At 46.2% G+C, this 17,848-nt stretch overlaps 1 protein-coding gene across 1 annotated transcript in view; it reads left to right on the top strand.

The window, feature by feature from the left end:
* Nucleotides 1-17,848, top strand: part of LOC311327041 (NAD(P) transhydrogenase, mitochondrial-like) — an 87,015-nt gene that overhangs the window by 4,642 nt on the left and 64,525 nt on the right. The window contains exons 3-4 of the mRNA XM_084460053.1: nucleotides 2,394-2,623; nucleotides 3,245-3,462. Of these exons, the coding sequence (XP_084316179.1) occupies nucleotides 2,394-2,623; nucleotides 3,245-3,462 (448 nt within the window). The remainder of the gene's footprint in view (nucleotides 1-2,393; nucleotides 2,624-3,244; nucleotides 3,463-17,848) is intronic.

Here is a 17,848-nt window from a genome sequence, read left to right as displayed (position 1 = left end):
CCTCCCCGATATGTGAACGTGTTGAATAAAGAGCAGTGGCGCAGGATGGCTTGGTGTGGACGTGGAGAATGCACACACGGGTGTGAACAGCCGGGCTCCGGCTGGCGTGTGAGCTGGTCCTGGGTTGAGGAGGATATGCAACACAAGGATGTCCATTAAAACTGTACACACTGGTCTGGACATCAGTCTTTAGATTGCTCTGTATAGTTGGGACTATAGGTCTGACAGAAACCCTTTCAGGCCTGTAAGGTGCTGTTTTGGACACTAAATGCTCTGAAAATGGGTTCTACCTGGAACTTCACATACCTGAACATTGGTTCTGCATGTCCAGGGGCAGCTGTGACTCAGGAGGTAGAGCGGGTCGTCCAATGAACGTAGGGTCGGCGGTTTGAATTCCGGCTCCTGCTGGTGACATCTTGGAGTGTCTTTGGGCAAGACACTGAACCCCAAATTGCTTCCAATGAGCAGGCTAGCACCTTGCATGACAGCTGCCGTCATTGGTGTGTGAATGTGGATGTGAATGGGTGAATGAGAGGCCTGCATTGTAAAGCGCAATGCATAAAAGCACTATATAAGTGCAATCCATTTACCATTGTTATTATTTTCATAGTGTAGTGACAACCAGGCTGGGGCAGGGAGGAGGGGTCACTTCCAACACGTCCACCTTGTTTATGTTGAAAACTCCGCCGGCCTCCGGCTGAGTTATCACAGCCACCACAGCCTGGGGGCTCGGCGGGATTCTGGTTAACAGCCCTGCCTCTCTCTGCTCAGGTCAGGGGTGTGCCTCAGGGGAGAGAGAGAGAGGGGAGAGAGAGAGGAACTGAGGGGAGGGGAGAGAGAGATGAACTGAGAGAGGGGAGAGAGAGATGAACTGAGGGGAGAGAGAGATGAACTGGGAGAGGGGAGAGAGAGATGAACTGAGAGAGGGGAGAGAGAGATGAACTGGGAGAGGGGAGAGAGAGATGAACTGGGAGAGGGGAGAGAGAGATGAACTGGGAGAGGGGAGAGAGAGATGAACTGGGAGAGGGGAGAGAGAGATGAACTGGGAGAGGGGAGAGAGATGAACTGGGAGAGGGGAGAGAGAGATGAACTGGGAGAGGGGAGAGAGAGATGAACTGAGAGGGGAGAGAGAGATGAACTGAGAGAGGGGAGAGAGATGAACTGAGAGAGGGGAGAGAGAGAGGAACAGAGAGAGAGGAGAGAGAGAGGAACAGAGAGGGGAGAGAGAGATGAACTGGGAGAGGGGAGAGAGAGATGAACTGGGAGAGGGGAGAGAGAGAGGAACAGAGAGAGAGGAGAGAGAGAGAGGAACAGAGAGGGGAGAGAGATGAACTGGGAGAGGGGAGAGAGAGATGAACAGAGAGAGAGGAGAGAGAGAGAGGAACAGAGATGAGAGAGAGATGAACTGGGAGAGGGGAGAGAGAGATGAACTGGGAGAGGGGAGAGAGTTTTGAGAGAGAGTCTTTACAGTAGAGGTTTATAGCACACAGATTGTCACGGCCACCCTCCTATATCTCAGTCACTGGTAGTTAATACTGTATCTGACTGGGTCATACCTGGTAGTTAATACTGTATCTGACTGGGTCACACCTGGTAGTTAATACTGTATCTGACTGGGTCACACCTGGTAGTTAATACTGTATCTAACTGGGTCATACCTGGTAGTTAATACTGTATCTGACTGGGTCATACCTGGTAGTTAATACTGTATCTGACTGGGTCATACCTGGTAGTTAATACTGTATCTGACTGGGTCATACCTGGTAGTTAATACTGTATCTGACTGGGTCATACCTGGTAGTTAATACTGTATCTGACTGGGTCATACCTGGTAGTTAATACTGTATCTGACTGGGTCATACCTGGTAGTTAATACTGTATCTGACTGGGTCATACCTGGTAGTTAATACTGTATCTAACTGGGTCATACCTGGTGGGTCATACCTGGTGGGTCATACCTGGTAGTTAATACTGTATCTAACTGGGTCATACCTGGTAGTTAACACTATCTAACTGTGTCACCTCTTTGAATGGCTCAGTTATGAATGAATGTGCCAACACACTGTTTTTCAGGGGCATGTGTCAATAACTTCAAGGTGTACGGTGGAAGTCCATCTTGTGTTTAATCGGGAGATTAAGATAGCGGTTTAGAATGGACTAGTACTCATGGCCATCTCATTCAGAATGAATAATCTGACTCAAATTTTAAACCTAGTCCTGGACTAGACATGGCTTTAATCTATGTTACCTAACCTTTCTTTCGTTCGTTCGTTCGTTTGTTTGTTCGTTCGTTCGAGGTGATTGTAGTCTCCCCAGGCAAGCAGCTGACAGTGACAGTGATCCATATGTAAAGGGCTATACCTGCTCTGACCAGTCTCTCCCCCTCCCCCCAGGGGTCCCCTACAAGCAGCTGACAGTGGGCGTTCCCCGGGAGATCTTCCAGGATGAGCGTCGAGTGGCGCTGTCGCCAGCTGGCGTGCAGGCGCTCATCAAGCAGGGCTTCAACGTGGTGGTGGAGTCGGGCGCCGGCGAGCCCTCAAAGTTCCCCGACGAGCAGTACGTCCAGGCGGGCGCTGCCATCGCCGACCTGAGGGACGTCCTGGGCTCCGATGTGCTGCTTAAGGTGGGAGGAGAGGGGGAGGAGAGGATGAGGGAGGGAGGAGTGGATGAGGAAGGGAGTTGTGGATGAGGAAGGGAAAAGTCGATGAGGGAGGAAGGAGTGGATGAGGGAGGAAGCGAGGAGTGGATGCAAGGATGATGGAGGGAGGGAGGAGTGGATGAGAGAGGTAGGAGTGGATGAGAGGATGAGGGAGGGAGGGGTGGATGAGGGCAGGGGGGAGTAAGAGGAGAATGCAGGAGGAGGGGAAAATGGAGTGATGAGGGAAGGGAGGAGGAGGGAGGTATAGATGGATGGATGGATGGAGGGGAGGTTGGAGCGATGAGAGATGGAGGGAGGAAGAGAGGATGGATTGAGAGGTGGAGGGGATGATGGATGGACAGGCGGAGGGGATGATAGATGGACAGGAGGAGGGGATGATGGATGGACAGGAGGAGGGGATGATAGATGGACAGGAGGAGGGGATGATGGATGGACAGGCAGAGGGGATGACAGATCGACAGGATGAGGGATGGATGGAAGGACGGAGGAAGAGAGAGAGATGAGAGCTTTTTGAGGAGGGAAGACTTGTCTTAATCAAATACACTTCATATCACACATCACTAACCCCCCCCCCTCCCTCCCCAGGTCCGTGCCCCCATCTTCAACCCCGCGCTGGGGGCCCACGAGGCCGACCTGATGAAGGAGGCGGCCACGCTGGTCAGCTTTGTCTACCCGGCCCAGAACCCCGAGCTCATGGACCTGTTGTCCCAGAGGAAGGCCACCGTGGTGGCTATGGACCAGGTGCCCCGCGTTACCATCGCCCAGGGCTACGACGCGCTCAGCTCCATGGCGAACATCGCAGGGTAGGAGGGGGTGTGGGGGCGGCACACACACTTGGGCTGCAGCTGTACTAGGGCTGTCAAATAAATACTCCAACTTTGACTAGTTGTCGACTTTGGGGGAAAAATGCATAATCAATCTTAAAAATGTAGATTCGATTAGACGCCTAGGCTACTGCAAAGCAGCACACGCTACGGTGGCCGACGCGTGCAAATCACAACGGCAAATCCTACGCGTCGGCCACCATAACACACCACCTCCAGAGTGCTGCCCATCTCAATGATGCCAAAACACATTACATTAGTATTCAGTTTTTTTAACATGGCCAAAAAACAGCCAAACTACTGTATCAGTAGTCAGATGGCGGCAGGTGCAGACGTTTAGTCTGTCAGCTCTCTTTAACGTTTAATCTGTCAGCTCTCTTTAACTCCAACTTTTGCCACTCTCGAAAATTATACAGCCGTGAGAAGTAACCATTCGCGCAGTTTTCGAGGTCCGTTCGGACTCCAGACCGCCTCCTTGTTCCATGTAGCACAATAGCCGCCAGGAGGCGTCGTTGAGCAGCAAACTCAATTCGACTGGCAGTAACTGTGTGACTAGTTAACTGGTTGGCTATATTATTTATATTATTTGTATTATATTGTATATTGTACATCATATTGTATATTGTGTAGCTGACATAGTCAATAAGCAAGACGAAGGCAACACATTATTGAAGCTGCTACTGGGACTTAGCAGATTTTGCCCCTCGACAAGAACCAGAGTTACAGTAGCAAAACACTTCCTCTTTTTTGCTGCCACTAGTCAAGGTTCAAGGTTCAAGTTTATTTGTCTCCCTACGGAGAAATTCTTAATAGAGGTAGAGGCAGTGCTGCATTACAAAAAACAAGAATAGCACACAAGACATGAAACATGACACAAGTACAGTGCTTAGTTCCCTGTTACCCTCCCCTGTCACATGAGTTCAGCGCCTCCTATTCTGTCCATCCTCAGATCAGCGCTTGTTCAGTAGATCAATCGAAACGGGAATGAATGAAAACTGATATTTGTTCAGCCTACATGACGGAACCCTATACCTCTTACCAGACTTCAGCAACTCATGGAGTTCAACACATGGGCTGGGTCTGACAGAATCTTCTTTGCCTGCTGAATTGTGGACTCTTCAAAGATTCTTTGGGGTGATAGGGGGGTGGACATTCCCATGATCTCTCCAGCTGTTTAAACTAAACTCATGATCTGAGATTTGTATTTACCAGTCAGGGTCCTGAACCAGCTGGTAAGACCATAGCGTAAGATAGACTCAATAGTTGCTCTATAGAAAATCAACATGATATTTTTACAGACACCAAAGATTCTGGGCCTACAAAGAAAGTGAAGACGCTGATGGATTTTTACACGGACATCTGACACGTGTGTGTGCCAATTCAAGTCATTGTCAATGTGGACCCCTAGATATCTGTAGGATTTGACCTGCTTTATCTCCTGGCCATGTATGGTGATCGTACTATGGTCCCCGACTGACCTGGGATCTACCACAATCTCCTCAGTCTTAATGGCGTTAATTTGTAGGTGATGCTCATCGCACCACCCTACGAACCTGTCCACTCCATACGAACCTGTCCACTCCATACGAACCTGTCCACTGCATACGAACCTGTCCACTGCATACAAACCTGTCCACTCCATACGAACCTGTCCACTGCATACGAACCTGTCCACTGCCTACGAACCTGTCCACTGCATACGAACCTGTCCACTCCCTACGAACCTGTCCACTCCCTACGAACCTGTCCACTCCATATGAACCTGTCCACTCCCTACGAACCTGTCCACTCCCTACGAACCTGTCCACTCCCTACGAACCTGTCCACTGCATACGAACCTGTCCACTCCATACGAACCTGTCCACTGCATACGAACCTGTCCACTGCATACTAACCTGTCCACTCCATACGAACCTGTCCACTGCATACGAACCTGTCCACTGCATACTAACCTGTCCACTCCATACGAACCTGTCCACTGCATACGAACCTGTCCACTGCATACGAACCTGTCCACTGCATACGAACCTGTCCACTCCCTACGGACCTGTCCACTGCATACGAACCTGTCCACTGCATACGAACCTGTCCACTGCATACGAACCTGTCCACTCCATACGAACCTGTCCACTCCATACGAACCTGTCCACTGCATACGAACCTGTCCACTCCATACGAACCTGTCCACTCCATATGAACCTGTCCACTGCATACGAACCTGTCCACTCCCTACGAACCTGTCCACTCCCTACGAACCTGTCCACTGCATACGAACCTGTCCACTGCATACGAACCTGTCCACTCCATACGAACCTGTCCACTCCCTACGAACCTGTCCACTCCATACGAACCTGTCCACTGCATACGAACCTGTCCACTCCATATGAACCTGTCCACTGCATACTAACCTGTCCACTCCCTACGAACCTGTCCACTGCATATGAACCTGTCCACTGCATACTAACCTGTCCACTGCATACGAACCTGTCCACTGCATACGAACCTGTCCACTCCCTACGAACCTGTCCACTGCATACGAACCTGTCCACTCCCTACAAACCTGTCCACTGCATACGAACCTGTCCACTCCATATGAACCTGTCCACTGCATACGAACCTGTCCACTGCATACGAACCTGTCCACTGCATACGAACCTGTCCACTCCATATGAACCTGTCCACTCCCTACGAACCTGTCCACTCCATACGAACCTGTCCACTCCCTACGAACCTGTCCACTCCATACGAACCTGTCCACTGCATATGAACCTGTCCACTGCATATGAACCTGTCCACTCCATACGAACCTGTCCACTGCATACGAACCTGTCCACTGCATACTAACCTGTCCACTGCATACTAACCTGTCCACTGCATACGAACCTGTCCACTGCATACGAACCTGTCCACTCCATACGAACCTGTCCACTGCATACGAACCTGTCCACTCCATATGAACCTGTCCACTGCATACGAACCTGTCCACTGCATACGAACCTGTCCACTGCATACGAACCTGTCCACTCCATATGAACCTGTCCACTCCCTACGAACCTGTCCACTCCATACGAACCTGTCCACTCCCTACGAACCTGTCCACTCCATACGAACCTGTCCACTGCATATGAACCTGTCCACTGCATATGAACCTGTCCACTCCATACGAACCTGTCCACTGCATACGAACCTGTCCACTGCATACTAACCTGTCCACTGCATACTAACCTGTCCACTGCATACGAACCTGTCCACTGCATACGAACCTGTCCACTCCATACGAACCTGTCCCTCCAGTTACATGGCTACTGATGTTAGAGTTGCTTGTGAGCAGACGGAGGAGAACAGTGTCATTTGAAAACATCACTACAAACTGATCAGGTTGAGAACTGACACAATCATTTTGTATAGAGAGTAAACAAGAGGGAGGAGCTAACTGTTCCCTGTGGGCCCCCGTACCACCTATAGCAACGTCAGAAAGCACTGCATTCAATCTAACCTGTTGTGGCCTGTTGGAAAGAAAGGCAATTAATCAGGCAAGGATTCACACCTAGCTGAACTAATTTCCTGAGAAGAATATCTGGATGTATTGTGTTAAAGGCTGAGCTAAAGTCAATAAAACGCAGTCTGGCATATGTCTTAGTGTGTTTGACATTTGACATATTGCTGGAAGCCTGGCAAAGATTTACCCAAGCTACAGCTACAGTGCGGGCTGTCAGGTTTACTCTGGAGATGGCGGTGAACACTCTGTGATCTGACTAGCCGTCCTGGCGGCGTTCCCATCCGGTGGAATATACACAACGCACACGAATATGTTAGAAAATTCCCTTGGCAGAAAGTATGGTCTTAGTGTGACATAACAGTTCTAGGTCGGGGTTGCATATCGCGCGTCTCAAGTGTTGGTTGAGACGTTAAATAGTGCTCTCTCTCTCTACCCCCCACGCCTAGGCCTGCCCCCCACGCCTAGGCCTGCCCCCCACGCCTAGGCCCACCCCCCACGCCTAGGCCCGCCCCCCACGCCTAGGCCTGCCCCCCACGCCTAGGCCTACCCCCCATGCCTAGGCCTGCCCCCCACGCCTAGGCCCGCCCCCCACGCCTAGGCCTGCCCCCCACGCCTAGGCCTACCCCCCATGCCTAGGCCTGCCCCCCATGCCTAGGCCTGCCCCCCACGCCTAGGCCTGCCCCCTCTTGACACCCACTACCCTGAACGGCCACAGCAGCAGCAGCATCAGCTGTCACAGTGTCCACGTGTAAAAACAAACAAACACATTAAATCAAATACATAGCAGTAATACTCTAATACTCTAACACTGTAGATGTTATAGACATTCCTCCCTAGATCTTCAATCCCTCCTCTGATTCTATACAACACACAGAATCATACCAGTCTAGATGAAATGTCATACAGAGATACATATGAAAATAAACACATGAATCCTTCTTCCTTCAATGTCGCCTGACCTCGTAACACGTGCCGGCTAGTTTAAGACCTTCTGTAATTGAAAACAGACCTAAAAGAAAATGACACTCAATATACTAAAACACAACAACCCACCCCATGCATAGTTTATTAACGGACACAAATCCCTTAAAGCAAAGCAAAAACAGAGTTGACTGAAATAACATATCTGAACCTAGCATTCAGACAGGCACCTTAACAAATTAAGCATTACTGCAATCAAATCATAATCTGGATTCCCAAGCCCACACCAGCAGCCACGCCCAACTCTCCCCACGGGTCCGGCCATCTGGAATAATAAGAACAGTAAAGGATTTCCCTGCAACTATTCGAACCCGTCCCCCAGGTGAAGAACGGCGCTGATATGGAGAGAGTTATAGCCCTGATCTTATCAATGAAATTTGATTTGAAACTTCAAAATGTTCTGAATGACAGATCAGAGTGTGCCCTCCTTCTGGGACATCACTCCACCCGTACGCACTTGGAGACTTTGGCTAGTGCCACGCTCATCCTCTCACAGTAACCGATCAATGCGTCACTGGTGAGATGAATGTCTGCTTTTCGGAGGTCGATGGCTCCGGGGAGTGACATTGGTCTCCCACAGATGACCTTAAACGGACTGAGGCCCGTTTCTCTGTTGTGTGTTGCTCGAATCATTACAAAAGGGTAGCTTGCACATAACGTTGGTGTCATTTATCTAGGGCGATACCAAAATACATAGCTAGCTATGTATACATTGAAATTTAGATACTTACAGGATCTGTCTTGTCGCGGGGATAAAGACTGGCGTGTTGGTCTTTCTCAATCGTTTCTGTTTCAAACAGAACGGAAGTATAGCCCGTCGTCGTCGTCTTCTTCTTCTTCGCTGGGTTTAGTGGCGGATCGCAAACAACTTTAATGTGCATACAGCCACCTACTGTACCAGAGTGTGTAACTTGTTTGTCTAGTTCTTCAATTCTGTGTCACCTAAGAAAGTAGCCCAATGCCTTGCATTCTTTGTTTTACGTTCACTGCTCAGCGTTCATTGCTCACATTTAGGTTGCAAAATTAGGCCTTTATTCTTAGGCATAATTTTTTTATAATTATTTTTATTAGGCCTAGACTGCAAATCTTTAGTGTTAATATTAACTGTAAATTAGAAATTACACACAAAGCAGACATGCAGGATTTCTCCTCATTATTACAATTCTGTAACTGTATGACTTCAAAATTTATTTTAAAACCTAAGTAATTTACAAATGTTCTGACCCACTGTGACAAATGTACATTTCCAATAAAGTCAAGGTGGGACTGTAATGTAACAGCATTGTCACGTTATTTAATCACATTATTAAATATTCAATTTAATAGCAGCAGTGACGGCTACGTTGCCTAACAGTCTCCTTGAGGTCGGTTATTTTGCGACTGTATAGGCAAGTGTCAGCTAGGTGTCAGCTAGGTCCGCTTTTGGTACCGTCGCAAATTTACCAAACTACGACCAATGTGTCCCGTCAGCTTTACGTACTGTGTTAGTAGGGAAAATAGAACAAAACTCTGAAAATAAATATAGCCTACTTAAATAAAGTGTAAGAACTTACAACGTGCATAGGCTTATTTCCATTCGATATTAATAGGCCTTTCCATTTTCGCCTCAAGTTCCGTACCTCGATCAGGCTCCCTCTCGCTTGCTATGGTGGCCCACTAGCCTATAGGCAGGTTTATCTATGGTGGCCCGCTAGCTTATAGGCAGGTTTATCTTACTGCTGTTTTCATCGCATAGGCCTACTAGCCAATAGCCTATACATTAACGGAACAAAATTAATTGACCTTTTCGTTTTTTTATATTCAAAAGGAATCATAATATATGGAAATTTAATTTTAGCCTAGTGTAGGCCTAATACAATTAGGGGGAATTATTTTGTCCGGACATTATGACCGGAGAGATTTTAATATATCTGACTTCAACTGATTTTTCCGGACAAAAAACGGTAATTACCGGCTAACGGAAACCCTGGCACACACACACAAAATTCAGGATACCAGTGACTTTTCTCAATTTCACCTTTTTATTTTGGCCATGTGCCAAACAAACACGCTAACGTTTCGGCCTTGTGGCCTTCATCAGAGCATATGAAAGGAAATGGAAGTCATGTCATTTACATAGGTTGCAAGGGGTTCAGGGTTCAAAGGTCACATGGACAACTTCTTGTATATAGATCTTATTTAAACAATTTGACAATGACTAAACATTGGTGAAATGGTACATATCATTAGGTTTACATATTTACATTTTGGCTGACTGAGGTTAAAGGTTTTTTCTCGTCTACATTTGTCCAAACTGTTCAGAGGAAACATTTAAAACTGAAATCGTCATTCAGTCCAGCAGGTGTCATTGTGTTGAGTGTTTGAATCCAGTACATCTCTCTCTGAAAGAGTAGTTTGGGCAGATTGCCTCCTCTGGTTGGAAGAGTTAATGTTCAAGTCCAATGAAGTGCAGTGAGGCTGGAGAGTAATGCTTGGTAATGCTTAACAATGGCATAGTCCATATTCCCTGTGCGAATGGCTGTTTTATGTTCCGAGATTCATTGTTTAAGTGCTCTCTTTGTTTGTCCAATGTATGCTTGTCCACAGGGACATGTGAGCATGTAGATTGCTGATGTTGTGTTACAATTTATGAACTGTTTGATGGGAAACTGTGTGGATGGTTGAATGACTTGATATTGGTGGTGTTGTTGCAATGGGTGCAATGTCCGCATCTAAAGTTTCCTTTGAGATGGAGCCAAGTGTGGTTAGGTTTGGTGGATTGAAAAGTATGAACCACTTTGTCTCTGATTGTTGGTGCTCGCCAGAATGCTAAGAGGGGGGGACTTTTGGTGAATTCATTCAGTGATGGTTCTGCTCTTAGAATGTGCCAGTGTTTGTTGATTATGTCTCTGAGTTTCTGGTGGCAGTGATTGAATTCAGTTATGAAGGTTATTCTTTTCTGTTTTTCAGATATCGATTTGGACTTAAGCAACTCAGTTCTTGAAGATGTTAGGGCTTGGTTGTAGGCTTTATCTATTGTAGATGGATGGTAGTTTATTTCTCATCAGCCTTACTTTTGAAATCGTCCAGTTCGCAGCAATTTCTCCTTAGTCTTAGAAACTGTCCCTTGGGTATGTTTTGTTTCAAGTGGCTTGGGTGATTGCTGTTATGGTGCAATAGGGTATTCCTTTCCATGGGCTTCCTGTAGATTGAAGTATGAATGCTTCCGTCCTGGTGTTCTAAACATGCTGGTAAGGTCCAGAAAGTTAATAGCATTGAGGTCATGTTCCATTGTGAATTTGAGAAAAGAGCTGCGAAAACGAGGTCAGTGAGTTAGTAGCAAGAAAGGGATCAACGTCCGTGATTTGGGAGCATTTTGGTTATTATATATTAATATTATATATTAAATATTAATCACAATTATTAATCGCAATTACCATTTTGAAGCAAATAATCACAATTATTATCTTTTGTCATAATCGTGCAGCCCTAAACTGCACCATAGCTGGAAATATTCAAATAAACGTGAACCACCCGAATTATGCCTTATGGCTTATGTGAACAAGGCCAACCCAAATAGGCGAGATAGCCTATGTTGCCTGGCAACCATTTAATTCAGAACTATAGCCTATCGCGGACGATTTTGTAAATACTAAAATTATAAGAATGATCAGTAAATAAATGATTGCATGTTACGAGTGTTTTTGTGAATATATATATGTAGTAACCGTTGTAGAAAAGCAATTGACCACTCGAGGCAGTGGGTTACACAGGATTTTACCACAGCTACCGGGGTTTTAGGCCCTCCGCTATTGTGTCGGGCCTAATAACGCCCCGTAGCTGTGGTAAAATCCTGTGTAACCAACTGACTCGCGTGGTCAATTGCTTAATTCCTCCCAGTGTGCCACTACCAGGGATGCATATGCTGGAGCAGCCGCTGGGCCCATAGCAGTCCCCCTAGTTTGGAGGAAGTAGCGGTCCTCAAATCTGAAATAGTTATTTGTGAGAATCAGGTTCAGCATTTCTAGTAGCAGTTCATTGGGGGGTTGGCTCTGGGGGTCCCTTTGGGAGAGAAAATTGCAGATTGAGGTTAATCCTATATCGTTCGGAATGCAAGTATATAGGCTTTTTACATCCATATTGTCTACAGTGTAGTTATCAAGGCAATTGAGTACATCTTTCGTGTCTTTCAAAAAAGGTGTGGATGTTACCAGGTCTCTCAGGAAGAAATCCACAAACTTGGATAGAGGTTCAGTAATGGATTGTATGCCTGACACAATGGGTCGTAGTGGGGGATTTTCTGCATCTTTGTGTGTCTTTGGGGTCCCATACAGTATTGGAGCCCTAGGGTGTTCTTCTGAGAGGAAGTCAAACTCGTTTTGTGTGATGCAGTTACATTCCATGGCATGTTGAGAAGACTTAAATAAAAAGTAGGGATGGGTTGCACACTCTGATACTCCAAAACTTGAAAATGTTATTAAGCCAACGTTTCGGACAAACCTTCTTCAGGGCTTTGACTGTCAAGACTGTCAATTTCATTTTTTATACCACTCACTGGGTTGTTTTTTAGGCTCTTGTAGGAATCTGTCTTCCATATGGATAAGCATCTGAGTCCTATAGTAGTTTTCATCCATAATCACAATGCCTCCTCCCTTATCTGCAGCTCTGATGGTTATTTCTGGGTTGTCCTTTAGTTCTGCCAAAGCGTGACGTTCTGCCTGGTTGAGGTTGTGATATTGCGGTCCCCCATACTTGTTAATCATTTTGTCCATATCTTGTTCTATTTACCAAAAGTAGTGATGATTGGACTTGAATTTGTATTGGGTATAGTCTAGGATAGGGGTCTCACTGTGAGGCATCATAGTGTAGCCTAGGTTTCTGTTGAGAGGGGAAAAGAAGGGCTTTTAGATTGAATGCATTGACTTGGTATGTTATGGAAAAAGATAGACCTTTAGTTAGGAGAGAGTTACTTTGGAGAGGAGAGAGAGTTACTTTGGAGAGATGTATGACTGGTATCTTTTGGATTGCCTGAGGGGCTCTCTTCCCCTTGATCCCCTTCTTGTCTTCCTGAACCTCTGTGGCGTCCCACTCTTCCTCGGTGGCCTCTGCTGCCTCTGTCTAAAAAATAAGCATAAATTTGAGTATGGATAGATTCAGAGTCAGTATCACTTTGAGCACTTTGCTGATCTTCAGAAGAAAGGTTAAAGCGGATAGAGTGTGCTTGTGGGCCTCCGCATGACTGATGTTTCTTCTCTTGAATTTTGGATTATTTTGCCAGTCATAGATTTTTCATTCTTTGTAATCATGAATGTACTCACTGAGTTCATTTCTGAAAATATCCATTGAGGAGGCAAGTTTAGCCTGTAGCTTGACATGTTAATCTGTTTTAGGGACACTTTCAATTCTCTGCTCAAGTGTTTTTTATGGATTGTTGTTTATTCTCTGTCTTCTTTTATCTTTTCTATGATTAGTACTTCCAAATCAAGCGAGCATTTGTTGAGAATGCTTTCTCATTTTTTTAAATTCTGGATCATCCATGCCAAATGAGGGAGACTTGATACGTTTTTTCAGGTCTTCTAATTCAGTTAGTAGTGATTTTAGAGAGGTACTCTGATTTTAATTTCTCATCATCTCCTCAAAGGCAGGTTGTGGGAATATGTCCTCTAGTTCTTGGTCAGTGTAGCCAAATGTCGATGCTCTCACCTCAGTCAGTTGATTTAGATCATCAAATATTGACTTGGCCATGGTAGAGATTGTCCTTCTTGGGTCCTTTTTGGGAGCTGCCACCCAATGTGGTCAGTAGTAGTTCGGTCTTTGTGAGGATGCGCCTTCCCAGGTGCTAAACCAAAAACATATAGTTCCAAAAATTATATAATATAGTACGTATATATAATATATATATCAACTATATGTTTTTGGTTTAGCATCATCAACAAAACACACTGGGAAGGCGCATCCTCACAAAGACTGAACTTCTTGCATTAGTGTTGTTTTTTATTTTTATAGACTTAACTAACCTCCATCAATAATAACCTAATTGAGACACATTAGAATCTGGTACACAGAAATGAAGAATATATGAAATATTGGCAACTTTTGAAATTCAAAATTAGATTAGCCAGTATTAGTTTTGGAAAAGAACAAGCAAACAAGAGGAGGGAGCACATTATCCAAATTACAAAGGAGATCTCAGAAATAACGGAAATGGATTTTCGCAATGTTGAAGATCAGGAAAGGCTTAATGGTTTACAGAATGAGTTAGATAAAATATATGAAAACAAGGCATAATCATGATGATGATGATGATGATGATGATGAACAAGGCATCAGGGGCATTTGTGCGCTCAAGAACACAGTGGCTGGAGGAAGGCGAAAAAAATAGTAAAAGGGTGTAATATTTCTAATAACATTATGATGATTTTGATCATCTAATAGATTACAGAGATTTACTTGACGATACACCACTTGTTTTATTTGTAGATTTTCTGAAAGCATTTGATAGTATAAGTCATACTTTAATTTTTGAAATATTTTACAATTTAAAACTTTGAAATATTTTACATTTGGGCATTTCTTCATTAAAGCAATTAAGACTCTATACCATGGTGGAAATATCTGTTAACCATGGCACTCCTCCAAGGTTCAACATTTATAAAGGCATTAGAAAGGGTTGTCCAACCTCACCACTCTTATCTGTTAGTGTCCCAAATTTTGTGTTCCCTAATTACCAAAAGCTGTTTCGAGGGTATTCGATTGAATGACAGAGAGATTAAAATATCCCAGCTAGCAGATGACACTACAATCTAAAAAAAAAAAAAGCAAGCAGCAATAACAGGGCCAAGCGCAACAAACGCAGGAGGAGTCACTCTGGGCCGGGCAGCAGTAGAGACTGGTGGAGGGGTCACTCTGGGCCGGGCAGCAGTAGAGACTGGGGGAGGGGTCACTCTGGGCCGGGCAGCAGTAGAGACTGGGGGAGGGGTCACTCTGGGCTGGGCAGCAGTAGAGACTGGGGGAGGGGTCACTCTGGGCCGGGCAGCAGTAGAGACTGGTGGAGGGGTCACTCTGGGCCGGGCAGCAGTAGAGACTGGTGGAGGGGTCACTCTGGGCTGGGCAGCAGTAGAGACTGGTGGAGGGGTCACTCTGGGCCGGGCAGCAGTAGAGACTGGGGGAGGGGTCACTCTGGGCCGGGCAGCAGTAGAGACTGGTGGAGGGGTCACTCTGGGCTGGGCAGCAGTAGAGACTGGGGGAGGGGTCACTCTGGGCTGGGCAGCAGTAGAGACTGGGGGAGGGGTCACTCTGGGCCGGGCAGCAGTAGAGACTGGGGGAGGGGTCACTCTGGGCAGGGCAGCAGTAGAGACTGGGGGAGGGGTCACTCTGGTCCGGGCAGCAGTAGAGACTGGTGGAGGGGTCACTCTGGGCTGGGCAGCAGTAGAGACTGGTGGAGGGGTCACTCTGGGCCGGGCAGCAGTAGAGACTGGTGGAGGGGTCACTCTGGGCTGGGCAGCAGTAGAGACTGGTGGAGGGGTCACTCTGGGCTGGGCAGCAGTAGAGACTGGTGGAGGGGGTCACTCTGGGCAGGGCCGGGCCCCTTCAGAGGGGGAGGGTGTTCCACACCCCCCTTCTTCCTTCTAGACAAAACTGTCTCTCTGGTCTCGAAATACGGCCTTGCAACAAAGATAGGCCGAGACGCCTGGCTCCCAAGTATCTAAACAGTTGGTGTTTTTGCAGCACTGAGAGAATGTCACCTTTGGCCCAGGTAGCATGTAAATCTATCGAAAGGGAGACATGTCCCCTGCCTAGAACGCTCCCTGGGTATCGTAGTGACCCACAGTAACCTCCACCTCCAAGCTGTTAGAAAATTGAATGAGTTGGTATGAGTACTGTGATAATAATTCTATTCACCAATGTTTAGCTTTATGTAGTCACAGGTGAAGCACATACCATGTCCTTGGTTTCTTCCTGGTATGGGCAGCTATGGAGAGCTGTGGAGGCTCTGAGTCCTCACCATCTTCCTCATCAAGACTGAGAAGAAGAACACGGTTACAAAAATAGTATAGCCTACAAAAGTGATTACTGCTCAAATAATGATACAGCCAAAGCAACCATGTCTAGCCTATATCATAAAACACGCACAACATTCTAACAGCAACATTCAAAGACGCACAACATTATAAAACATAAAACATAAACTTACTTGTCTATGACCGGATCAATTGGGGCAGAAAAAGTTCCTCTTCGTCGTCTGCATACTCTTGGTCACTGTCAGAGGTAGCCCTAAAAAATTAGCCTCAGTGCTTTCTCCGCGGAAAAGTACTTTGTTCTTTATCGCTTTGACATGATGTTCTTGTGCACCCTATACTAGCTGCACGTATTTGCGCACAGTAATTACATACTACGCTACTGTAGATTGACCGCGGATGGCAAAAACGAAAAACTCGTAAAACTAATCCACCATTTTAGCTATATGGCTGCTAACCATCGCTATGGTTACGATACGTTTTCCCGGTCACCCCCTGACCTTTGCGGAAGCAACATCCCGGTCGTCTGTAAACTTTTCTCCGTCCAAATGCTGCAAAACGCTTTTTCTGTATTTTGGACTATGTGCATTTATTATGCTCTTGTGCAAAATAAATAAGAAATAAAGCAAAATCCATGCTGCATTTGCAAAGAGAAAAACGTAATGAATCCATAGATGCCAGATATGCCATGCTTACTATGATGTAATGCGCATGTGCAAAACGGAGAGCGTACCGCGGACGCCAGCATCCTCAGGGAGTTGAAGAGGTTAAATTCATGCAACAGCATCATCTTCGTATAAGTGCAATCACATTCAATCCATCTGACGGCGTCAACTGAGTGTCAGGTCCTTTTAAACATCTCATTACATTCATTCTATTTTGGGACATATATTTTAGGACCTATTTCTCTGTATGTCTACTGTAGCTCAGTGTAGTATATCTAGCTAACGTTGGCTATTTCAGCTACGCATGCTCAGCCTCTCACTAGCCTATACAATGTCCATAAATAATTATGAAAGTATATTTTAACAACTGAAACACAACTGATCAAATGTTTGATCCATGCCGTTCAGTTTATCAGCACAACAGAGTAGTCTAGTGTAGGCCTAGGACAGGCTATAATCAAAGTCCGTATCTCTGATATAACAATAATAAACTATTTAAACAGATTTAAAAAATAATAAGAATAATTTCACTACAATACCCTACTTACCCATGGTTTAAGCACTGTTGAAACTTGAGTAGGCTATAGGTCTACAACTAGGCCTAGTAATTTCCTGTTACCTCGGCTTATTAGCCTAGGCTACATTTAATTTGGCTTTATGTCATATTTGCTGTGCAAATGCATCATTGATTGAATATGTAGCTTATAAATTGAATATTTGGGTTGTTGGAATATTGTTTATTGAACATTTGTAATGTTCTTTTCGTCCATAGGCCCTAGTGCATAGGCCCGAGCGCTTTCTATAGGCGCACGCTTTTTTGAACCATTTAGGCCTACGCTTAATTGTAGTGGCCCACACCATCCATCCATCCATCCATCTTCATCCGCTTATCCGGGGTCGGGTCGCGGAGGCAGCAGCTCCAGCAGGGGGCCCCAGACATCCCTTTCCCTAGCAGCATCAACCAGCTCTGCCTGGGGAATCTTTAGCCGCTCACAGGCCAGTGCGGAGATGTAGTCCCGCCAACTAGTCCTGGGTCTACCCCGCGGCCTCCTCCCAGCCGGACACGCCTGGAACACCTCCCTAGGGAGGCGCCCAGGAGGCATCCTCACTAGATGCCCGAACCACCTCAACTGGCTCCTTTCGACGCAAAGGAGCAGCGGCTCTACTCCGAGTCTCTCCCAGATGACTGAACTTCTCACCCGATCTCTCAGGGAGACCCCAGC

This window comes from Borostomias antarcticus, assembly GCF_949987555.1.
Source record: "Borostomias antarcticus genome assembly, chromosome: 30".
Taxonomy (NCBI): Eukaryota; Metazoa; Chordata; class Actinopteri; order Stomiiformes; family Stomiidae; genus Borostomias; species Borostomias antarcticus.
Note: the sequence above shows the minus strand (reverse complement) of the source record. Positions and strands in the feature narration are given on the sequence as shown.